The sequence below is a fragment of the Pipistrellus hanaki genome (assembly GCF_964339955.1).
Source record: "Pipistrellus hanaki genome assembly, chromosome: 1".
NCBI classification, from domain to species: domain Eukaryota; kingdom Metazoa; phylum Chordata; class Mammalia; order Chiroptera; family Vespertilionidae; genus Pipistrellus; species Pipistrellus hanaki.
Window position 1 is genome coordinate 42387414 of NC_140503.1, and position 23196 is coordinate 42410609.

Below are 23196 nucleotides of genomic sequence, written 5' to 3' on the forward strand. Positions count from 1 at the left end.
ATAGAAAATCATATAAAAAAAATCCACCATCCAGACAGAAAAAAAAATCTTAATATTCATTGTATCTGCCTTAGATACTTTTTAAAGAAAGAAAATGTTACAAAAATATATGAAGCCCTCTTTGTGCCTCTCCCTGATCTAATTTCCTCTCTCCAGCTCCCCCCTCTTCCTCTTCCCCCCTCCCCCAGCTCATCTGACCTTGCAACCCAGAAAGTTATGCTAGAGCCAAAAAGGGTTCCTGGAGACCTCCTTTTCTGAATCCTCATTTAGAAGATGAGGAAATCAAGACCTGGAGGGAAGACTTGACTTGAGATCTCAGTGGCTTTCCTAAGCCCTTTCATGGCCATTATCTTCTCTTTAATTTTACCCAACATTTTGATGTGGAGTGGGATATGGATTAGTATATCTATTTTATAGGCCTTTTGGGTTGTTCAACTGCCTTTTTAGATCTCCCATCTCAACTCAGTCAGGTCACCCTCTGGTGCAGGTGAAAATACCAGGTAAATCACATTTGGAAGAATTCCTTGGCTTACCCCTTATTTCCCACATGAGAAATTTGAGTCATGGTAAAGATAACTGAGTAATAAAGTAAATTAACTTGACTTCCCTATGGGAGTTGAGAATGGAATTGAGTGTAGCAGCACTTTGGGTGATGGAGCAGGGGCACTCAAAGGCAGGGTCTACTGGGAACCTGGGCATGAAGGGTGCCTGGAGGGACTGCGAAGTGGGGAGGGTGGGCCTGCGTGGGGAGGGCTCTGAATGACTTGAACCTCGAATCACTGTGGAGCCATGGAAGGCTCATCAGTGGCCTCATCAGCTTGGTGAGTTAGAAAGATCATTCTGGAAGTTAGGCAGAGGTGAGGTGGGGGAAGACAGGAGAAGTGGGGCGCTGGTTTGGACACGTTACAACAAGCTACAGCCACCCATGGCTTCTCTTCCTCCTGGTACTATTGGATTATTTAGCAGATAACAGACAACTCTCAGGCCCTGACAGCTTCTGCTGAGCCACCTTCTCCCCACCCTCAGTCACTCCTATGGATAGAAAGTTCGTTTTTAATGAGACATGAGGAGAATATGGAAAAGAAACCACCATCACCAGCTCTCACATGGCAGGGAAAATGCAGTATTCATTTATTTTAAATTATTTTTATTGATTTCAGAGAAGAAGGAAGAGGGAGAAGGAGATAGAAGCATCAATGATGAGAGAGAATCATTGGTTTGCTGACTCCTACACTCCCTACACTGGGGACCAAGCACACAACCTGGGCATATTCCCCAACCGGGACTCGAACCCCTTGTTCATAGGTTGAAGCTTAACCAGTGAGCCACATCAGCTGGGCTGCACTCTCATTTCTGGCTTGCATCTGCAATTTAGCTCAGGTGCTGTTGTTAGAAGTAGCCCTCAGCTTCCTGAGACCTGTTCTAAGCTCAGCATCTCCCCTAGTTCATCATGTGACCTTGAAACCACTTCCCTTTCTGGACCACAAAGGGAGAGTACTGGGTTAGCAGAATACTATGGTGTTGGCAGTTCTAATACTTTGTAACTAAGTCATCCTCTTCATTCCCAGTGGGATTCTTAACTCTGAGTCCTACAAATACTTTACTCGGCCCTGGATCTTTCAAAATCATAATTGCTACAATTGATTGTCCATCTGGCACATGCTTGGCGCTGTGCTAAGCACTGTGTAATAGCACTTAATGACTATGACTAACCTCCCAGGAAGGTGCTATATTTTCATTTTACAGACGGGAAAACTGAGGCACCAATAGTTTTAGTAACTTGCCCAAGGTCATGCTACAGAATCAGGATTTGAACCCAGGCCTTTATTGTCATGCTCTGAATTCTTTTACCTTAATGTCCGGCTCGGGCTCAAGCCAGGACCCCATAGTAGTGCCTTCTAAGTTCTCCTTGGTCCACATCGAACCATAAGGGAACACTTGTCTGGGGCTCTCCTGGGCTTTGTGAGTGACCAGACCCCACCTTAACCCCCACATGCAGATCTCTGCCGAGGCGCCTGCCTCCTGTTTGCTCATGTTATTAAGATCATTCTCTCTCCCCTGAGCCTGAGTGATGACAGGTAGCTAGCTAGAACTAACTACGGTGTTAACGTTACTTTGAAATCCTCCGTGAGCTCCCCAGCTGGCGACAGCTTGAGCCATGAGCTCATTAAGCTACAGAAGCCTATCTCCCTACTGCCTAGACGCAGCAAGAAAACCCTTAATGGACCTGCTTTGTACATGGAGTTGAAAAGAGCTGTGCTCGCCCAATCCCAAACAACTTGCTTTCAGCCCCCTTTGCACTGCCCCTCCCAGTATTTAATTAGCTGCCAATTAGGCATCAAGGGTTCCCCAGCCCCTGACCCTGAACAGGAGAGGACCCCACAGCTCTCGGCTCAGGTTCAAAGGGATTTTGATTATGCTCCTGTTTATCCTGCTCCCGTCACTTGGGCCTGGCTTCCTTTGAAAATGAAATGCTTTAAAAGGAAAAGAAAACTCTACACATTGGGGAGTTCCACCAGGACTCCTTTTGGCTCAACCATCCAATTCAGGGGGCCTCCGGACCACCCTCCCACACATCTCCCAGCACCTCCTGGAAGGCAGCCTCACCAAACCTCCCACCCAATGCCCTTGGGTCCCAGCCATTGAGGGAGGGAGATGAGGAAGAAAGGTAGGACAGAGGAAAAGGGGGTGAGAGTGGAGAGAGAGGCTGCAAGGATGGAAACAGAGGCAGGTAGAGAAGCAGAGACATCGGGAGGAGCAGCCGCTGAGACTCCCGTTCTCCCAGAGTAGGCTGAGCTGCCCAGTGAGGACCGCCTTGGCAGTACCTCAGGTTCCATGGAAGCTGATTCTTGGAAGCAACAGTATCCTCTACTGGGCTCAGGAGTGCTGGGGCCTGAGGTGTGATGGGGTCCCAGTCACTCCAGCCTGCGGAATTGGCCCTTCCTCCTCAGTCTCTGAGCACCTCTTTATACCTTTGTCTTCCTGGTACCAGCAAACAGGCTGGTACACATTGCAGCGAGGCAGGGCTCCCTGTGCAGGAGTTCATGTGCTATGCAGAGTACACACAGGGGAAGTTTTATGGGGTTGAGGATGGGTGTGGGGACTCCAGTGACCCCAAAGGGACCTTTTCTACACACAGCCATCTGTACACACCCATCCTCAACCCCATGCTGTTCCCAATCCTGGCTTTCCCTAGACGTGCCCTGAGCTCCCTTCTCTCGTGAGCATTCAAGCCTAAATTTCCGCCCCACCCCCCAACTCTAACCCTGAGAGGTGAGAGAGTTAGAGACACGCTAGCCAGAGACTCTGTGGTGACATTCCCGCCTCCAGGCCTGCGCTTGTGCTGTTCTCTCAAGCCTCCCTGACTGGTCTCCCTAATGCCTCAGCCACTCTTCCCTCAGGCAAGTCCCATCTCCTCCTTAAAGCCTTCCCACCCCAGGGGCCACCCCTCTGAGTATTCAGGTTCAGTGTCCTCACCCCTCCTGGGCATCCGTGCCTTCACTGTCCATGAGACTTTCCCTTAGCCTTTTCATGTGTCATTGTGTCCCCCTCCTCCCCACCTCAGGTCCAGAAGACTTGAGGGCAGAAGCCATGCCATCTTTTTATCCCCAGCCTCTCTGCTTATTTCTTATGTAGAATTCATTGGTGAATTACTCATGGAATCAATAAGCATTAATATTGAGCATCCAATACACAAAAGGCAGCATGTTTGGCTTTGTGTATATAGTGGGGAACAAAACAGACTTGGTCCCTATAGCAAACGCTGTTGACTCCCCAGACTGCTCAGGCCTCACCCCTGCACCCCACAGGCTGCCTGCAACAAACACCTGCGACTCTGCCACGGGCACAGTGCACAGAGGGAGAGCGAATGCAAATGCCCTCAACTGAGGCAGGACCGAGAGGTGCATGGGCTGGGAAACCTCCAGGCAGTGCTTTCGTGTCCCTCAGAAGTCCCGGGGCATGGAGCCCCAGTTGCCCTGTGTCTCCCCTCCCTTACCCGGGGAACTGCCTCAGGCTCTGCCCTTGGGAAAGCTCACACCAAGTCCCTCCCCGAAGAAGCTTATAGCCGGGCGATGAGGATAATGACCTCGTATTAATGCAGCTAATCATCCAGATACCTGATGCGTTTACCCTTGCACATGGCATGATGCCTAGATCAATGGCTTCGTTTATGCATCGATTTATCTCTACATTTTCTTCAAGTTTGTTGAATACTGCTGAGTACCTCCTACCTGAGAGTCACTGAACCAGATGCTTTTGTACCGTTTCCTGCAGTTAGCCTTCTAAGGCACCGAAGAGCCCCATTTTATAGGCGAGATGAGGACGCTAAACCTCAGGGGGTGATTTATGTGGCCAAGGTCTCACAGGTAGCAAGGGGCAGAGATGGATTTGAAGCAGGTCCGGATGGTTCCAAAGCTCGGGGTCCTGACTGGTGGGCGAGCATCCACCTAATACAAGGGAAAAAAAAGTAGTGGGCACGATGCATTTAGAAGGACGTGGGAAGCAGGAAGAGTCCTGAAAGCTGCTCTAAGGAGGAGGCATTTAACCTGAGCCTCCATGGACAAGCAAGGTCTCAGGAGACAGAAGCCCCTCCTCTGTGTGGGTTCTGTGGGGCCTTACGGAGCGGCTCTGATGTGGAGACAGATATAGCTCCAGAGGAGGCTGAGCGTCCCCCAGCTGAGCCCGGGCCGCTTCTGCTGAGGGGAGCTTGTGAGAGTCCCTCTGAAGTCCCAGGCCCCTCAGAGCTCAGGGATGCTCAGAGCAGCAGTCGCCAGCCGGTGGTCCGTGAGGCCAGAAAGGTTGGCGACCACTGCTCCAGAGCGTAAAATGCGGTGCCCTGCTTCCTGAGGCTGCCTGCTCTGCCCACTCCAGGCCACCCTGCGGGCATCAGAAACCCGAAGGGTCATTAACCCTGCGCCGTTGCTCATGTGCTGGTGGTGGTCTCAGCTGGGTAACTGACTGTGATCCGCCCAGAGGGGCCCTGGCCTTCCCCACACCCACGCCTCCTTCTCAGGGCTCTCAGGTGCACAGGGGGAGCGGCCTCTGCTGGGACCGGCCCTCGCACCTCTCCAACGGCTGGCCAATGCAGCGCCCACATTTAGGGGTGGATGGGGTGAGACCAGCTTCAGGAGTTGCTGCTTGGCGCCCAGAGATGTCAATAACAAGGGGAACTGTATTTGGCAAGCCCCCACCTCTCCAGCAGGGGGAGGGGGGGGGCAGGTAATCTCTGAGATCGCAGCTTGTGTACAACTGTCAGCACCTGTCCCTGAATCTGCTGGATGCTGATGTGCACTCAGCTGTCCTGTCCGATTTTCCTTCCCCCCATGCCCCCTCCCCCAGTGTCTCCTGCCTGGCACAGGAGTAGGGGAAGGGCATCTCACTGACACCAGGCAGTGCTGAGCAGTGGAAGGGCTCTGTCGCATGCTCATGCTCTCCCCTCGCTCTAACTCCTCCTCAGCCTGGACGGCCTAGTCTACAAAACGGTGATGGGCTGCAGAGAGGGACTGCACACCTCCTCGTCCACGGTGGTCAGTCCTGCTCACAGGGAAGTCCTGCTTCATTACTCACACCGAGTCACAGCCAACACTTCAAGAGCTTTCCATTGCTCTCAAAGAAAAGCCCAGCTCCCTGCCACGGCCACATGTGATCTGGCCCCGGCTGCCTCATACAGAGCCCTTTCCCTCCCTCGCTGCTCTCACAGTGGCCAGCTGTCTGCCCCCTTCAGTGCCTTGACTCTGCCAGCCTGTCCCTCCCTCAGGATGTTTGCCCCCGCCCCTGTTTCTACCTGGAAGGCTCGTACTTCCTGCCCTTCCCGTGGCTGCCTCCGTCTCATCCACCTCTCAGCTCTCAGCATACATGTCACCACCTCAGAGCGCTCTTCCTTGATTTCCCAATTGAAAAGACGCCCCTCTCATTGTTTTCTATCTAGCACTTATTCGAACCTTCATACCCTTACACATTTGCTTGTTAATTTATTCACTTGTTCAGCAAACATTGATTGGGCATCTACTCTATGCCAGGCACTGTTCTAGGCACTGAGGGCATAGCAGTGAATAAGACAAATCTCCTGCTCTCGAGTTGGCATTCTAGAGGGAGTCCCAGACAATAAAGAAAGGGGTGAAAGTAAATGTGTAACGCAGTGATTCTATGCTATCAGAGAGAATCAATTCTAGAAAGAAGAAGTGAAGCCAGTGGGAAGGGAAGAAGAATTTAGAAAGGGTGGCCCACCACGGCTCTGAGGAGGTGTCATTTGAGCAGAGGCCAGAATAAAGGTCTATATTTGCTTATTGTTTGTTTATGCTGTTGGGCTGTTACCTTTATTCCCTGCCTGATCTCCGGTACCTGACACATAGTAGACATTCAATAAAGCTTTATGAAGCTAATGAACAAATGGGCAGCTAGTCAGACCTCCTACTGCTGCAGCATGAGTGTCTTTCCCTGGCTTCAACCTTAGCAGATCCCAGGAGGTCCTTGTCCTTTGATAATAATTCTCAATGGATGCGAAAGCTATTTGTCACTCACCCGTAGGCCTCCTCTCTGTAGGCAATCAGAGGTCCTCACCCAACAGTGATGGATAGAGTGTCCTCTGACTGGCAGTCCAGCTAGGAGATGCTCTCAGAGTCCCTCCTTGTATGGAGATAAATGTACCATTTACAAATGGCACAACTAGCTAGAGAGAGTTGAGCATGGGACCCAAATACCAGAGATATAGTGTCCTGCTGAGAGGTGGGCCCTGTGTTATGTGACCCCCCTGGGGAAGCAGTGCCATGGAGAATAGTGGGTGGAATCAGAGCCTCAATACCTAGAGTCTCAACTCTCCTACTAACTAGACCAATGGCCTTGGACAGGCCATTCCACTTCTCTGGGCCTCAGTCTATCCATCTGAGCAATGGGAATGCCAATCTTTGTTTTAATAGAGATGCTTTGGGAGGTCAAAAGTATACAGATAAACAGGGTTATTCCAAATAGCAATTTTATTGTACAAGAACTTGGAAGGATGATTGTATAAAGTGAGTCAAACCTAAATCCATTGTTTTCTCGTGAAAATGCTATTTATGCCTATAAATCAATGGGTGCCTGTGAGCAGAAATTCAGAGCACACACATGTGCTCTGAGATTCAACACTTCCTTCCTCCGTTGGGTTTGCTGTTCTCCACATCCCTGAGCCTGTGGCTCTGAGTTTTGACATTGCTGACAGACAAGCCCATGTCGGTGGACTCCTCTGCTGACCAGGGCACAGCCTAGTGTGGGTGCTGTCAGAGCCCATGGTGAGTGTCACACAGTGTGACCTGCGTAGGAGTCATGCTCAGTCAAGACCAAGTATCTCTCCGTGTTGGGCTAGAAAACAAAACAAAAATCCAGGTCCTTCCCTTGGGCAGTTTGAGAAGCAGAGCCTCAGCCACTTCACAGACACCCCTGCCAGGGCTGTGTGCACCCTCCTTCCCAATGGCTTTCCATCCAGAATTCGCCCTCCCTTGCCTTTGCTGTCTGGTCCAGTCAGGTTGCCTACCCCTTGCATTCCCACTTGTTGAATCCTATCCCTCTTCTTAGAGCTTAAATCAAATCCCATTTCTTGCCCAAGGCCCTCCTGGGCAGATGAACCCCTTCCCCACTGCACCCCAATTTCCCAGTGCACTCCACCTCCAGCAAGCACATCTCACAGTCTGTCTCACGTGACCCACGGAGGCCACGCATGTGCCTGACTTTAATCCCTCTGTGCCCTGGGACCTACCAGCCCCTCCACCCTTCCTTAGCTCCGCTCGGTCTGGACCTTCCCGCCAATCAGTTCTCAATGAGTGTCAGCCGAGCCGATGCAAAGCGCCAGGAGCACCAGTCAGCTCCAGTATGGCCTTTGCCCAGAGCAAACGTGGCTCAGGTGTGAAGCCCTTTCACTGGGACAGCCGGAGGCGCTGGTGCACCTGCTGGTGAGAACAGCCTTCCACCAGGCTCTGGGGCGGAGGGTCCCGGTCCATCCTGCTTCTGGCTCACCCTCTCCTTCTAGCTGACTCTCAACGTGACTCTTCAGGCTGCCCTGGCCCAAATTACAGCTTACTTTACTCCTCCTTCCCCCAAGCCCCACCCACAACCCCACCCACACCCACACCCACACCCACACCCAGTGCTGGTGAACTGCTAAATGAGCTACAGGAGCAGCTTCAACATCCGCTCCCTCCTCCACCCCCATCCCCCCACCTAAGGAGGAGGGTTCAGCTGAGTCATGAGCAGGGCAACAGTTGAGCCAAGCCTGAGTTTTAAAATGCCCTGTGGGACCCTAGCCATTTTGGCTCAGTGGATAGAGCGTCAGCCTGCAGACTAAAGGGTCCCAGATTCAACACGGGACAAGGGCATATGCCTGGGTTGCAGGCTCAATCCCTAGAACCTACCCCACCCCCACCCCCAGTAGAGGGTGTGCAGGAGGCAGCCAATCAATGATTCTCTCTCATTGATGTTTCTCTCTCTCGCCTCCTTTTTGAAATCAATAAAAATATTTAAAAAAATAAAATGATCTGTGGGTTCTGGCAGTATGGCTCAGTGGTTCCAGCATTGGTCCTCACACCAAACGATTGAGGGTCTGATTCCCAGTCAAGGACATGTACCTGGGTTGCGTCAATTGAGATGCAACCAATTGATGTGTCTCCGCATTGATGTTTCTCTCTCTCTCTCCCTCCCCTGCTCCTTCATCCCTTCCACTTTTCTCTAAAACTCAATGGAAAAAATATCCTCCGGTGAGAATTAACAATAAAAATGCTCTGTGGGCCCCTCTATGTGGCCCCCAACCCCCAACCAAGGTACAGGACCTCTTTGGACTCAGTGAGTCACAACCCAACACATCCACTCATCTGAGCTTGTCCTGTCTCTTTGCCAAGGGGAATGCCGAGGCCTGGAAGGGTGCTGCCTTGCCCACGGCCAGTGACAGAGCCAGAGGGGCTCTTTCCACCCGATCAGACGTCACCATTTGAAGAAAGTCAGAGGGAAGAGGGATGATGGGAAACTGGTGGACAAGGTTGGCAAAGGATCTTACTCCTCACAGGAAATGGGCTTGGACCCCATGGCTTCCCATGTCCTTTTCCACTTGGACTGTGGGTTCACTTCCCTCAGAGCCCACACGCGGGGGTCCCTCCCCCCACCACCACTGCAGAGCTCCGCCTGTTTCCCTTACACAGGAAAGTGAGGGATGGGCCCTGCTGGGGAGTGTGCAGGGCCGATGACGCGGGCCCCTGGCAGGTCCGTGCTGCCTTCGCCGGCTGCCTTTGAAAGGCTCTCCGAAGAGGTAATTCCTTTGTGCACAGACATGATTTATGAGGCTTTCTAGGCAAATTGTGGAGATAAATGGTCTTTGGGGCTGGGAAGCTTCAGAGGCACTGATGCAGGCAGATCAAGGGAGCTGGGCAGCCGAAGCTGGGCCCTCATTAAAAGCCTGTTGGGGAGGGAGGATTGAGCAGCTGAGGATACACTAACCCTGGCCGGCTCCTGGGTCCCAAGCTTGCCCCTCACCCTCGGCCTCACTGGCCCCATAGCTGAAGTGTGTGAGACAAGAGTGCTGGGGTCCCTGAGGTACTTTTATCCCAGAGATGGGAGCAGCAGAGGGCAGAGGGGTGGAGGCTGGAGGGGTAGCAATGAGTTCCAGCGTGGGCTCTGAAAGGGAGGTGCCTGTGGGGTGCACACCAGCGCCTCTGCTCCGCATGGCCAGAGACCTCACTGGGCCCTGGAGTCCCCCTTTCCTGCCTCTCACTGAGACAACCGTCCCTCTGGGCCCTGCTATCCTCGTGCACAAGGAGAGCCCGGGTGTGAACAAACCCCAGCGTCCCAGGGCTGCCCCGGTGCTGCGAGTTGAGGCTCTGCTGTTAAATATCCCGGGTGAGAAACAGGCCAGTCGCCTGCCACACCTAAGCTTGGTTTCTTCCTCGGTCAAGTGGGGGTGCCTGTAGCTACCCTTGGAGCCGAGGCTTGAATTGAACAAGGGAGGGACTGCAAAGGAACTAATCCCCAATTTCCTTTCCCATTATCTGTCCACACAATGCTGTGGCATTCTACATGGAACCGTCCCCATCTCCTCTCCCCAAAAGCAGCTTAACGTGCACACACCCACTTCCTAACCTGGCTCCCCGGTCTGCTCATTGCTGCTCAGATATTAACCCATAACTGGGGTATTAATGGCTGATAATGCTTCATAATGTGATGGCTACCTCCCCTCCCCCAACACACACACACACACACACACACACACACACACACACACACACCCCTCCACAAGCATGTCCATTCTGTAGGGGATCTCTGCAGACCCTGAGGATGCAGTGCTGAGGATGGATTGGCAGGCAGACTCGGATGCATCCATCCACAGAGAGAGGCAGGGCTCTGATGGAATGGAGTTGCTGAGCCTCCTCCCTCCTGATGGTTTGAGGACTTAACGTCTGGTTAAAATGGATGTGGTTGCCTGGGGCTATGGTCAAGGCTGCGAAGATGGGGTTGAGAAAGGCCATGAGCTGAAGCGACTGACTATGTTCAGGCCATTTTGATGTCCCCACTGGCTTTGTTCCCTCCCCCAGTCCTGTTACCCTGAGACCTTGCCAGCTCCCGGGCCCTCCTGGCCCCTGGCCTGACCGTGGGGCACTCTTCCTAGTTGTAGCTGCCCCAGCAGCAGCTTTCCCAGCACCCCTCCCATCGTCCCAGGGTCTGATGGGCCAACAGTTCCCTTCTTGTGTGTGTTTCTCACACCGACTGTGGGCTTCTCAGCATCTAGAACATAGTAGGTGTTCAGTAATTGTTTGGCAAGCAAATAAATGAGCCTAACTCATCTCCCAAAAGCTGGTGTGGTGGGATGGAAAGAGCCTTAGTTTCAAATCTGGCTTTCCAGCGCATTGGCTGTGTGGCCACAGGCAAGTCACTCAGCCTTTCTGAGCCAGTTTCCTGACTTGTAAAATGTGTGTATGGGCTGGGTGGGTACATGAGATGACCTGTAAGCCTAGGACTAAGTAAACCAGTCTCTGGCCCTCAACTCTGCCTTTTGCAATCAGCAGCAATGTTGTCCCAAATGAGACATTTGTCACTATCTGGAGACACTGATGGTTGTATCAATTGTGGAGGGGGAGGTGCTGCTGGCTTTTAGTAAACAGAGTCCAGGCATCTGCTAAAAGCTATACTGTGCACAGGACAGCCCACAGCCAAGAATTTTCTAGCCAAAATGTCTGTCATGCCAAGGGTGAGAAAGTCTATTTAGCTACTCCATGTCTCTGAAACTCAGTTTTCTCAGTTGAAAAATGAAATAATCATTCACCTCAGATGGTTTGCCTCAAATCCTTTTTGGAACAAAGCAAGGTATGAGTAAATGGCACAGGGTTAGTAAGAGAATTAAATAATGTAACCCAGGTGTGAGCGCAGCTCACAGGGTTGGGGTTCCCCCTGCGTGTGGGTGTGTGCCCCTCCACCCCTGTCCTCCTAGGACACTGTGAGCCAGGGAGGGGCAGTCCGGACTCCACGCGGCCCCTGTGAATCCTGCCTCCCCTCAGAGCTCAAAAGGAGAAAGAGACAGCGTGATTAAATAACACAGAAGTAACAAGTGTAATAAATGGATCACTAGGAGCTAATGATACATCATTATAATCCTGTGCTGTCAGCACCTTCTAGGCTCAGGGACTGTGTCAGGAGACTTGGGTTTTAATCTACAGCATCTTGATCTATTAATATTTAATTCCAACTGTCTAAGTGGTGTAAAGATAGGGAGCTGAGCAATGGCTCAATTCAGGGCCTGGGTAACCACCTCAAACTTTTCTTTTTCACAAAAGGACAAGCATACCTCCTACCCCGTCCCCTCTGGCCTGTTTCTCAAGTGGGGACATTTAGCAACAGAGCATAGAATCGCAATCAGAATGGGGAGAGACCCCACATTTACCTACTGGTGTTTTTTCCTCTTTTTTTAATCCTCATCCAAGGATATGTGTTTGTTTTTAATTTTAGAGAGAGGAAGGGGGAGGAGAGAGAAACATTGATGTGGGAGAGAAACATCAATTGGTTGCCTCCAGTATGTGCCCTGACTGGGGATCAAACCCAAAACCTAGGTATGTGCCCGGACTGGGAATCAAACACTCAACTTTCTGGTGTATGGGTGACACTCCAACCAACTGAGCCATCCATCCAGAGCCCCACTGGTGTTTCTTAATGAGGACACCACTGACATGTGGAGAGCATAGTTCTTTTTTGTGACACTCCAACCAACTGAGCCATAGTTCTTTTTTGTGCGGTACTGGCCCTGATCACCTGTGACAACCTAATGACCCCTGCCCCGTTTTACAGATGTGAAAACAGAGGCCCAGAGAGAGGAGGAGGGGGCTGCCAGGATTGCAAAGCACTGGCTGTGACCCACCCTTTGATTCTCCCTCAGAATTGCAACTTGGGTCTGGAAAGAGTGGAGGGGCTCAACCTCTGAGAACTTGCCTGTGCTTTTGTTGGGCCAGTCAGTTGACAAATGGCTTTGCTCAGTGGAAAGTCACTTTATTTATCAGCTGGAATGGTTTCTGGTGGCTGCAGTTCCATCTCTGCCTCCATGCCTGCCGTTTTGTAAACTCGGGAGCAATCCCGTTACCTGCCAGCTCCCCTACTTCTTCTTGGGATGGATGGGGGCATGGGGACCATGGGCCATTTCTGGGAGGTGCTGGGACCATGTCCAGCCTTTCTGTTGCTAAAGGGGATGGGGTGGGGGGTGCGGGCTTAGGCTCAGGCTCTAGTACTGGCCGGGGCAGCTCAGCGTCAGTGGATTCCAGGTTCTTTCCTAACCCTTGACCTTCTCTTCAGTGGCTCCTCCTCCCTCTCTTCCTCTTCCTCCACCTCTCCCCCTCCTTTTCCTCCTCACTGAGACTCAGGAATGTGAGGAACCATCCATCTCTCTCCACACCTCCCCGCCCCCCCCCACACACACCCAACATCTTCCTGCTCACCCCCTGAGAGGACCAGTGAGAACACAGGTTACCAGAGGGACAGTAGTTCTCACCGACTGCATTTTTTTAAGGGCCTGTCCTGGGCTCCACCGCCCCAGAATAATTAAATCAGAAGTTCCAGGGGTGAAGCCCAGGCAGAGTGCTGTTTATAACCTCCAGGGCGATGCTAATGAGCAGCCAGGCTGAGAATGCTGTCTGAGGGAGCACCTCCTCAGCGGCTGGGAGGGGCTCCTGGGTCACTGGAGAAGGACCCCTGTGGGGAGCCAGCACGGCCACGGCACACTGAGCCCCAGGGCAACTTATGTGCCACGAAGCTCCGCCAGGTTCAGTGACCCTGAGTGGGGGCGGTGAAGGATTGAGAAAAGACAGATAAGAGAATGGAAGCTGGTACTCAGTAGGACGCTGCTTCCCTGATGGAGGCCCAGCAGCACCACAGCCTGCAAGCTGTGTCTTTATTTTATAACCAGATGCCACGAGGCCAAGTAAGGGCGTGGTCAAGATGTTTACAACATTCTCCTGGGTTTCGATCCCACTCAATTACATGCACCTGAACTCTATTAAGCCCTTATCACTCAGGCACGTGGGGCCACGTGTTGAGACCATAGGTTCAAGCTTACAACTATAGCTGTTGGCTATAATTGTGCTGGGAGGGCTCTGCCCTCCAAGCTGGGACTTGCACGTGGCCACGAGAGGACCGTGCCCTCATCAGTCTAAGGCTTGAACCTGTCCGAACACTGTAGCCGCGCCCCACAAACCACCCTCATCAGCACTGCTCACAGCTCTTCCTGTGCCCCACTCTGGGTGGGACGCTGTGAGGAGCTATGTGTGCGTGAGGGGGGAGAGAGACAGTACAAACAGGAACACACTCCAGCCCCCCACTGCAACCCACAGAAACCGCAAGGCTAATTAATGGAGGAGATCTGACACAAGGCACCGAACAGAAGTGGTGACAAAAGAAACAATGGTCAGCCTAGTTGTTCCCAATGGAGAACCTCAATAAAGGCATAAAAACATAGCTGTGCCTTCAATAAGTACTTATTTAGTACGCCAAGTTCATAGCAGCAGCATTCACAATAGCCAAAAAGGTAGAAACAACTCAAGTGTCCATCAAGAGATGAACAGAGAAACAAAGTGTGGCTTACACGGCAGATTACTCTGCAGCAACAAAAAGGAATAAAGCACTAACATATGCTACAACAGGATGACCCTTAAAAACGTATGCTTGGTGAAAGATTAGTGAAAGATTCCAGACACAAAGGACTAATATTGAATGACTCCGCTTATAGCGATATCCAGAACAGGCAAATTCATAGAGACAGGAAGTAGATAGAGGTCACCAGAAGGGAGGGAGGAAGGGGGAGTTATTGCTAATGGCTCCGGAGTTCCTGTTTGGGGTGATGGAAACGTTTTGGAAATAGTGGTGATAGTCGCACAACACAGTGAACGCAATGAGTGCCACTGAATTCACCGTACCCTTAAAAATGATTAAAATGACAAAATGTATGTTAGATATGTTTTATCACGTGGAAAGTATTCCAAGTAGATAAATTACTGAAGAGAATAAAATTAGGTGAAATTGGACCAGTCATGGAAAACCTGGGCCTCTGACCACCTTTCACACATAAACCAAGCCCTGGCAGATGCGTCTCTGTGCCTTCTCATCTCTCTGTTATCCAAGGTGACTGCTTACGCCCAGCTGGCGGCCAACATCCCAAGTTCCCTCTTCCATCAACACCAGACCACACCCAGTGGGAAGCAGGGGTTAGGAGCCCAGACACCCAGTCCCTCCCTAACTGTTCAACCTTGGATAAGCTATTTAACCTCACTGGGCCTCTGTTTTCTCATCTGTAAAATGGGGAGAATAATAGCATCCCCTACCAATAGGTTGTTATGAAAATTACTAAATGACAAAATTTATTGTATCCCTTTCTCTCGTGGCCTGGTGTGTGTTCACTGTGGTTACAAATGTAGAAGCTTGTCTGTGGGCCCACAGTCTGAAGAGGTCAGCAGGGAGATCCACTGGTGGGAAGCGGGGGAGTTGGCCAGCTCACAGGGACAGAACAAGCCAGGCCTTACACTTCTGGGTGCCCCTCAACCCCTCACTAGCTGCCCGAGAAGATACATCCATTTGAAAAATCAGCCAAAGCCAAGAATAATTAGGAAGGAGCATCTGTGACAGATTTTTTTTTTTTTAAGTGTGTGAGGACCATTCCAAGGCCAAATTGGGAAGAGTTTGTGCTTATCGGTGAAAGAATGCAAAATTATGTCGTAATTTTAATGATGTTAGTTTTTATTCATTTGCAACAGGGTCAATAATTGACTCACAGCAGCTCTGCCTCATTTCTGTCTTTGCAGAGGGTGAGGTGCTTGTAGGTGGATTTTCTAGATAAGTGAAGCTCATCCCTGGGAACGAGAACCTTTTTTCACTTAATCCCTGTGGGGAAGGGGTGGGGATGTCTGTGTATGGATTACACTCTTTAATGAGGATATTTTAAATTGGATATGAGGGGCTACCTGCCCCTATATTCATGGCTGCTAAGTTGCTTTGCTTTTTAGTCTACACTTTTTATTTTATTTTATTTATTTTTAAACATATTTTATTCATTTTTCACAGAGAGGAAGAGAGAGGGATAGAGAGTTGGAAACATCGATGAGAGAGAGACATCGATCAGCTGCCTCCTGCGCACCCCCTACCGGGGATGTGCCAGCAACAAAGGTACATGCCCTTGACCGGAATCAAACCTGGGACCTTTAAGTCCCCAGACTGACACTCTATCCACTGAGCCAAACCGGTTCAACTAGTCTACACTTTTTAGTCTGTTTCCTTCGTTTTCTACTGTGACACATAGTACCGCCCCTGCTTATTTTTTAAGAGCCTAAAACACACATACACACATGAGGACACAAACCTGTACGTGTGCATATGCACACTCGCCCAATCTGTGGTCTGAGAACCCATATGAACTTTCACGGTCCCCACTAGACTGCACACTCCGAAAGGGCACTAGCAGGTACTCGCTAAATCTTTTTTGGATGGACGAGTAGAAGGATGAAAACACACTAATGTTAGTGCATCTGTTAGTGGTAAGTGAATGGGTTTTGAATGCCACCTTAAATGTGCCTTAGACAATGACCAAAATTAACCTCCTTCTCTTCCCCCCAGTATTTCCCCTTGCCCTTGTGTTTCCTGTAAAGAATGTGATACCAATATCCACCCAGCAGTTTAAACCAGAGCTGGGGTGACATACCCTTTCCTTCCTCTTCCTTCCCTAAGCACCCTGTCAATCACAAATCCTTGCTGCTCCTACCTCATAAATGCAGCTGGACTCTTGTCCCCCTCTGTCCATCCCGATGGCCACTACCTTTGTAGTCAAGGCCACCACCATCTGTTTCATTTTTAAATCACATCGTCTGCTTTTTTGTTATTGAGTTGTATGACTGCTTTATATATTTTGGATATTAATCCTTGTCTGATAAATGGTTTACAAATATTTTCTCCCATTTGGTAAGTTGTCTTTTTATTGTGTTGATGGTTTCTTTGTGCAGAAGTTTTTTAGTATTATGTAGTCCCATTTATTTTTGCTTTTGCTGCCTTTGGTTTTAGTATCAAATCCAAAAATATCATTGCTAAGATCCATGATAAAGGAGCTTACCCACTTACCCACTGTTTTCTTTTAGTTTTAGGACTTTAAGTCTTAACGTTAAAATATTTAATCTGTTTTGAGTTAATTTTTATCTATGTGTAAGATAGTGCTCCAGTTTTTTTTATTGTTTGTTTGTTTTTTGTTTGTTTTTTATTTTTGCATGTGCCTGTCCAGTTTTCCCAACTCCATTTATTGAAGAAACTGTTATTTCCCCATTGTATATTCTTGGCTCATTTGTTGTAAATTAGTTGACTATATATTATATGCATGGGTTTATTTCTGAGCTCTCTATTCTGCCCTTCTGACCTATATGTCTGTTTTTCAGCCAATACCATACTGTTTGGGTTACTAAAGCTTGTAATATAGTTTGAAATCAGGAAGCATGATGCCTCCAGGTTTTCTTTTCTTTCTCAAAATTCCTTTGTCTATTGTCCTTGATTTATGCCTCACATTCATAGTAGTAGTGCCAGGTGGAAAACAGACAGTGATGTTCACTCATAACCTGGCAGCTCAGTGTGTATGTGTGAATATTGGGGCACAAAGAAGGGATAAAACAAAATCAGATGATTAGGATATGGAGCCTGACATGGTTCTGTGCTGCACCAGCTCAGCCAGTTTCGGTGAGCCTGAGAGGGGGAGGTGAAGGATTAAGAAAAGACAGACAAGAGAATAAAGGTGGGTCTGGGTTGGACACTGCTATCTCTGATGGAGAGAGGCAGTGCCACAGCCTGCAAACCGTGTCTTCATTTTATAACCAGATTCCATGAGGCAAAGTAAGGGTGCGATTACAATGTTCTCCTGGGTTCTGAATCCACTCAATTACATGCACCTGATCAAGCTTTGTTTACTTGCTGCACCTCCCGCAGCTTATATCACTTAGCCACGTGGGACCACAGGTTCGGACCATAACCTGCCCAAACACTAACCGCTTTCCACATGGTTACATCTGCTAAAGAGTGATAGACAGGCTCCATGACATTGATCACCTGACCCTCCTAGTCAACAAGTGAGAGGTACATGCAGGGGGGTTGGTAGTCCCCAAAGACCCACTCACTGGCTTGAAGAACCTTGTGCTCTTGTACATGCCCAATACCTGAGTGCCACTGTCTATTTGCTCATACTGAGCCTGCCCCAATCCCACTCATATGCCTCGTTTCCTGAGCCTAAACCCTAGAATCACTGGAGCACAAAGGTCAATTAACCATCTCTTTGTCTTCAGGCAATAGGCTGACCAGCCAGCCCATTTGCCCAGGTCTGAGGGTTTCTTAGGATACCGCCCTTTCAGTGCTGAAACTGGGCAGTTGGTCACCATGATAAGGCAGACAATTGAGACCCCTGTTACAGGTCATTTCAGATGCCTTCTGTTCTAGGAAGTCTTATCTGCTCCCCTTAGCTCGGACAGTCTTTCTCTCCATTGAATGTTGTTTGTGCCTGTCCATGCCTGAACTCCACCTGCATCTCTTCTCCAGGATTGGAGTGAATGAGGCACGTTTGAAGACATGTTGTTGTGTGTCCTGTGTGCACCAGCTGAGGATTAGAGTGGGCAGTGGCGGCAGGCTGGGTGACCTACTTGGGGCTCTGCTATTCAGCCCCTTTCCACCGCTGTGGGGTGAATTTCTGCAAAGCTGGCTCAGATATCCCTCTTTGAAACATTTAATTACATATAACGATCTTGAAGGCTGTCTGTCACCTCGCAGGGAAACATTTCTTTTTCCTGTTCCTTCTGAAGTTGGCTGCTTGAAAAGTAATGAAATTGAACTGAAGATGAAGCAACCAGGGGTGGAGGCATTATTGATCGGGAAAAGCAGCAGGAGAGAGAGATGGGAGGGGCGGCCGACAGATGGAGCCAAGGAGAGGCAGGAGGAAGACATGATCGTAGAAAATGAGGTGCAAGAGGTGAGAAAACTAATGAGTCTTGTAAAGAGAGGGAAAGGTAGAGAGATGGGAGCAGGGCTGGGGAGGTCCCCAAGAGGAATAGGGCCACAGAGAAGAGGAGTGGCGGACCTTAAGAAAAAGGACCCGGCTGAGAGGACAGACAGCCAACGAGAAGAGTTTAGCAAAGGCAGAGGGAGGTCAACCACGGGCAGTTCCAGAATGTCCATAAAGGAGAGGGATTTCGGGGTGGGGGGTGTTGGTTGGAATGGGCTGGTCATGCCTGGGAGAAGCATTGAAGAAGTCAGCTTCTTAGCCTGTAGGATTGATTATTCTGGTGGTTTGGGGAAGAGCTGATGGAGGCTAGGCGGTGCCAAAGCTTCCACCAGAAACCCCTTGCTGCCAAAACTGGTTCGGCTCAGTGGATAGAGCTTCGGCCTGCGGACTGAAAGATCCCGGGTTTGATTCCGGTCAAGGGCATGTACCTTGGTTGTGGGCACATCCCCAGTAGGGGGTGTGCAGGAGGCAGCTGATCAATGTTTCTCTCCCGTCGATGTTTCTAACTCTATATCCCGCTCTCTTCCTCTCTGTAAAAAAATCAATAAAATATATTTAAAAAAAAAAAAAAAAGACCCTTCGCTGCCGCCTATTGGGGAAGAGGGAAGCGGAGATGGAAGCTTCTCAGCTTGGGCTTCGTTTCCCGGCCCGCATCCCAAGCAGAGTCCGCTGGATCCCTCAGCCCTGACCCGCTCCTCTCTTGCAGGCTGCGACAGCGACCACTGGGGCCCCCATTGCAGCAACCGGTGCCAGTGCCAGAACGGCGCCCTGTGCAACCCCATCACCGGCGCCTGCGTGTGTGCCTCCGGCTTCCGCGGCTGGCGCTGCGAGGAGCTCTGCCCGCCCGGCACCCACGGCAAGGGCTGCCAGCTGCCCTGCCAGTGCCAACACGGCGCCAGCTGTGACCCGCGCACCGGCGAGTGCCTCTGCGCTCCTGGCTACACCGGCGTCTAGTGAGTAAAGTGGCCACAGGGTGGGGACGGGAGGCGGGTCACATGACAGACCCTGCTCCTGTCCTGGGGTAAATGGTGAAGCTGGGACTGTGCATGGAAGGGCGGGCGCTCCCAGGGCCAGAGGAGCTCACTACACTCCTCCCAGGAGTCCCTTGCTGGTCAGGGCCCAGACCTCACCTTGTAATTCTCTCCTGATCGTAAAACCCAGATGCCTCTGCTCACCTGGGTCCTGGCGCTTCCAGGCCACTTACAACAGAGGGGGTGAGGGCCCTGGCCAGATGCCAGGCACAGATTTGGGTAGTTTACTCTGCCTGTTCCTCTCCCTTACCTCTTTCCCTCAGACCCCAAATAGAGACTCTGGCTCCCTGGAGAGTCTGTATTGTCAGGGGACCCCTAAGATTGCTTTGTTGAGACCCACTCAGAGGCAAGATTGAAGTTTCTCTCTCTCTCTCTCTCTCTCTCTCTCTCTCTCTCTCTCTCTCTCTCTCTCTCACACACACACACACACACACACACACACACACACTCATTGAAAGCTTGGCAGCCTCCCCAGCAGCCCTAGATCCTGATTGAGAGTGGTGCCTGCCCCCTGTCTGGCCGGCTGCAGGGCTAGCTCCAGCCAGAGGCCAGGGCCACTGGGCTAAGACCCAAAGCCACGCCCCCATGCCCATTCCTACACATGAGCCTATCATGGTACCTGGGAGCCTTCCAGAGCCTGGGCTGGGGTTGCCCCAGACGCTCCCTCTCTCTGAATCTAGGCAAACAATTGAAGGCAGGATCCATGGCCCCTGCTGTGTCTGTGTCTGTGCCCATGCTGTTCCCCTACCTGCCATGCCCTTCCATTCTCCCAGTGAAACGAACTTCAACTTTAAGGCTCAGTGGAAGGTCTCCTTAGGGAAGCTGTCCTTAGCCCTCCCTCCCAGAAGAACACGGTTTTACACTGAAAGCACGTAAGCCATCCCACAAGTACTGGCCCAGGTGCACCATCCAGTTCCTTATGTCTGAGCCCTGCTTCCCCCTCCTGGCAGGAAGCAGGACTGCATCTCAGCTGGCCTGTGCCTAGAACACTGACTAATTCCTAAGGAACCTGGAGCGTTGGGACTGGCAGCACTGGGGCCAGCACGGGTGCTGCTGCATCTAACACCTCTTCTTCCCCATGCAGCTGCGAGGAGCTGTGCCCGCCTGGGAGCCACGGGGCTCACTGTGAGCTGCGCTGCCCCTGCCAGAATGGGGGCACCTGCCACCACATCACTGGCGAGTGTGCCTGCCCCCCAGGCTGGACGGTAGGTGGGCCTGGGTGGGTTCCTGTAAGAGGTCTGAATGTCACTCACTCACACCCTGGAGGGCTAAATTCTCTCCCACCCTAATAGCCTCCCTCCTATTTATGGTCATAGGCATCATTAGACACCGTCATGGACACAGCTTTGAAACCCAGGTCTACCATCTAAGTGCTATGTGTCCTGGGGCCAGTTACTTAACTTCTCTGAACCTGTGGTCCATCACGTGATAAGTTGTTGAATTCTTCTCATAGATGGGCTCTGTCTTTGGTCATAGGTACTCACTTAAGCTACTATGGGTTCTGGGGCAGAAGTGGCAGAAAAGCATGGTGTACAGGTGGAGGGTATGGATTACCTGCATTAGCAGAACCTCAGGTTCCCAGCCTCCATCCCCTACATTCACACACACACACACACACACACACACACACACACTGATTCTGTGGGCTCAAGAGTCTGCATTGTAACAAGTGCTCCAGATGATTCTGATGCAGCCTCAGCCTCAACCAACCCAGGTCTCGTGTCCGGGAGCCACCCATGTGGGAAAAGCAGTGGGATTTATAATTTCACAGGCCTAAATTAAGTCTCACGTTCAATGCTGCCCCTAGAAAAACCCTCGGGTACTCTGGTCTCTGCATTCCTATCCGCAAAACGGGTGTAACAGCAGTCAGCCCTGCCTCCTTAGCTGCCGCGGCCGGCAGGAGGCTCCGATGAGGCAGTGCATGTCCAGAGTGCCTTGACAATGTAAGTGCTCTGCACGTGTTTGTGTTATGTGGATGCCACAGACAATCCACAGCCTCCTTTAGCCAGATGCTCCCCATGCCGTGCCCCTCCTCCCTGTCCATAGACCCACGCTCCTAAGAAGCAGCGAGTCCCTAACTTTCCTGTCTGGGGGAAGCTCGGTGACATGGCTGGGGGCCTCATCCTGGGGTCTGAAGCTTTGCCAAGCCAAAGAGGACAGGGCTGCTGAGCAGGAGCAGAATATTGCAGGGGGCTGTGCCCCTCTAGGTCACAGGAGGCAGGCAGGAGGGACTCCTGCAGGGCCCATTGACAGAGGGACAGACTGGCCAGAGCTTTTCAGGGCGGGAGAGGACCTAGGGGATCATCTGGTCCAGCAGCACCCCAACCTGCACACTAGAGTGATGGGGTCTATGTTAGATGCGGATTCCCAGGTTCCACCAGAGACCTTCTGGGGCCCAGCAAACTCTATTTTTAATAAGCTCCCAGCTGATTCTGCAGCAGCCGACTGTGTCTGCTGCTCTGCATTTGGAAATAATCAATCGAGACCATAGGAGTTCCTTGTTTCACAGAGTCCTTGGGTTTCTTGGGGGTGAGAGTGGGGGTGGGAGCCTGATAATGAGGACTCTGGCTCCCACACCCACGTCTCCATTTTAATCTATGCGTACTGTCTCTGTTGAGGTTCTAAGGGAGATTTCTCATCAGATCAGAGTCTCTCCGCTTTAAACAGGCTTGGACACCATTGTTCTATTCACACCTTCCTTTCTCATGTGAGGAAGCCAGAGAGGTCACACTACTGGTCAGGAGGGAGGTGGAGCTGGAATCCAGGTCTCCTGACTCCTGAATCCTAACCCTTGGTGTCTCTCTGTCTGTCTCTCTGTCTCTTCTGAGGAGACACAGGGGCTGCTGCCGCCTCTCCCACCTGACCACGCTCTGGAGAGGCCTTCTCATCTGCAGCCAGCTTCCAGAATCCCAGCACCCTCCGCTGGTCCTCAGAGGCCCAGCGGCAGGCAGTGAGGTTGGGTCAAGAAGATCAGGAAGTGGTCCTGTGGAGCAGGCCCTGTGCCTGTCAAGGCCTCTAGCAGGGGTCCTCAAACTTTTTAAAGTGGGGGCCAGATCACGGTCCCTCAGAGAGCTGGAGGGCCGGACTATATGAACTACTAATCCCTACTGTAACACCTTGGCTGCGCTCACTGCCCAAAAAACCTGGCGGGCAGGATCGGACTCCCCTGGGGGCTGCATGTGGCCTGCGGGCCGTAGTTTGAAGACCCCTGCTCTAGAGAGACTGGCAGAGGCTGGGGAGCGAAGCAGGGGAAGGGAGGAAGCCAACACAGGAGAGATTTGTTTCTGTCCCCAGCACAGGGAGAGGTTTGTTCCTCCAGAAGACAGGAAACTCTGTCAATAGAAGCTTTGGAATTGGGGACTTTATGTCTTTAATTTTATTGCAGACAATTGCGTTTCTATTTTTGACACAGCATTTAACTTGCAGATTTGTCTGAATTATTAATACCCCTGATGCATGCAGAGTCCCAGTGCCTCAGGCCCCTCCCAGAGAGGGTTGGGGCCAAGGAGAGGGTTCTGGGCAGAAGGGTCCCCCCTTTATCCTCCTCCAGGGCCTCGCTTGCCTTTGGCCCCTGTGGGTGTTACCTGGATGCCACAATCAGACCCAGAGACTCCAGTTGCTCACTCACACGGTGCAGCTCCCCAAGGAACCGAGGCA

General features: G+C 51.2%; 1 protein-coding gene across 10 annotated transcripts in view; it reads left to right on the top strand.

The window, feature by feature from the left end:
• The window catches only part of MEGF11 (multiple EGF like domains 11), a 340309-nt gene that overhangs the window by 237024 nt on the left and 80089 nt on the right, over positions 1-23196 (top strand). For all 10 annotated transcript variants that reach the window (XR_014795229.1, XM_084886618.1, XM_084886621.1 and 7 more), the window contains 2 exons: positions 19215-19461; positions 20624-20744. Coding sequence is in view for 9 of the 10 variants with exons in the window: in XM_084886618.1 (XP_084742744.1) it covers positions 19215-19461; positions 20624-20744 (368 nt within the window). In the remaining variant the exon portion in view is untranslated. The remainder of the gene's footprint in view (positions 1-19214; positions 19462-20623; positions 20745-23196) is intronic.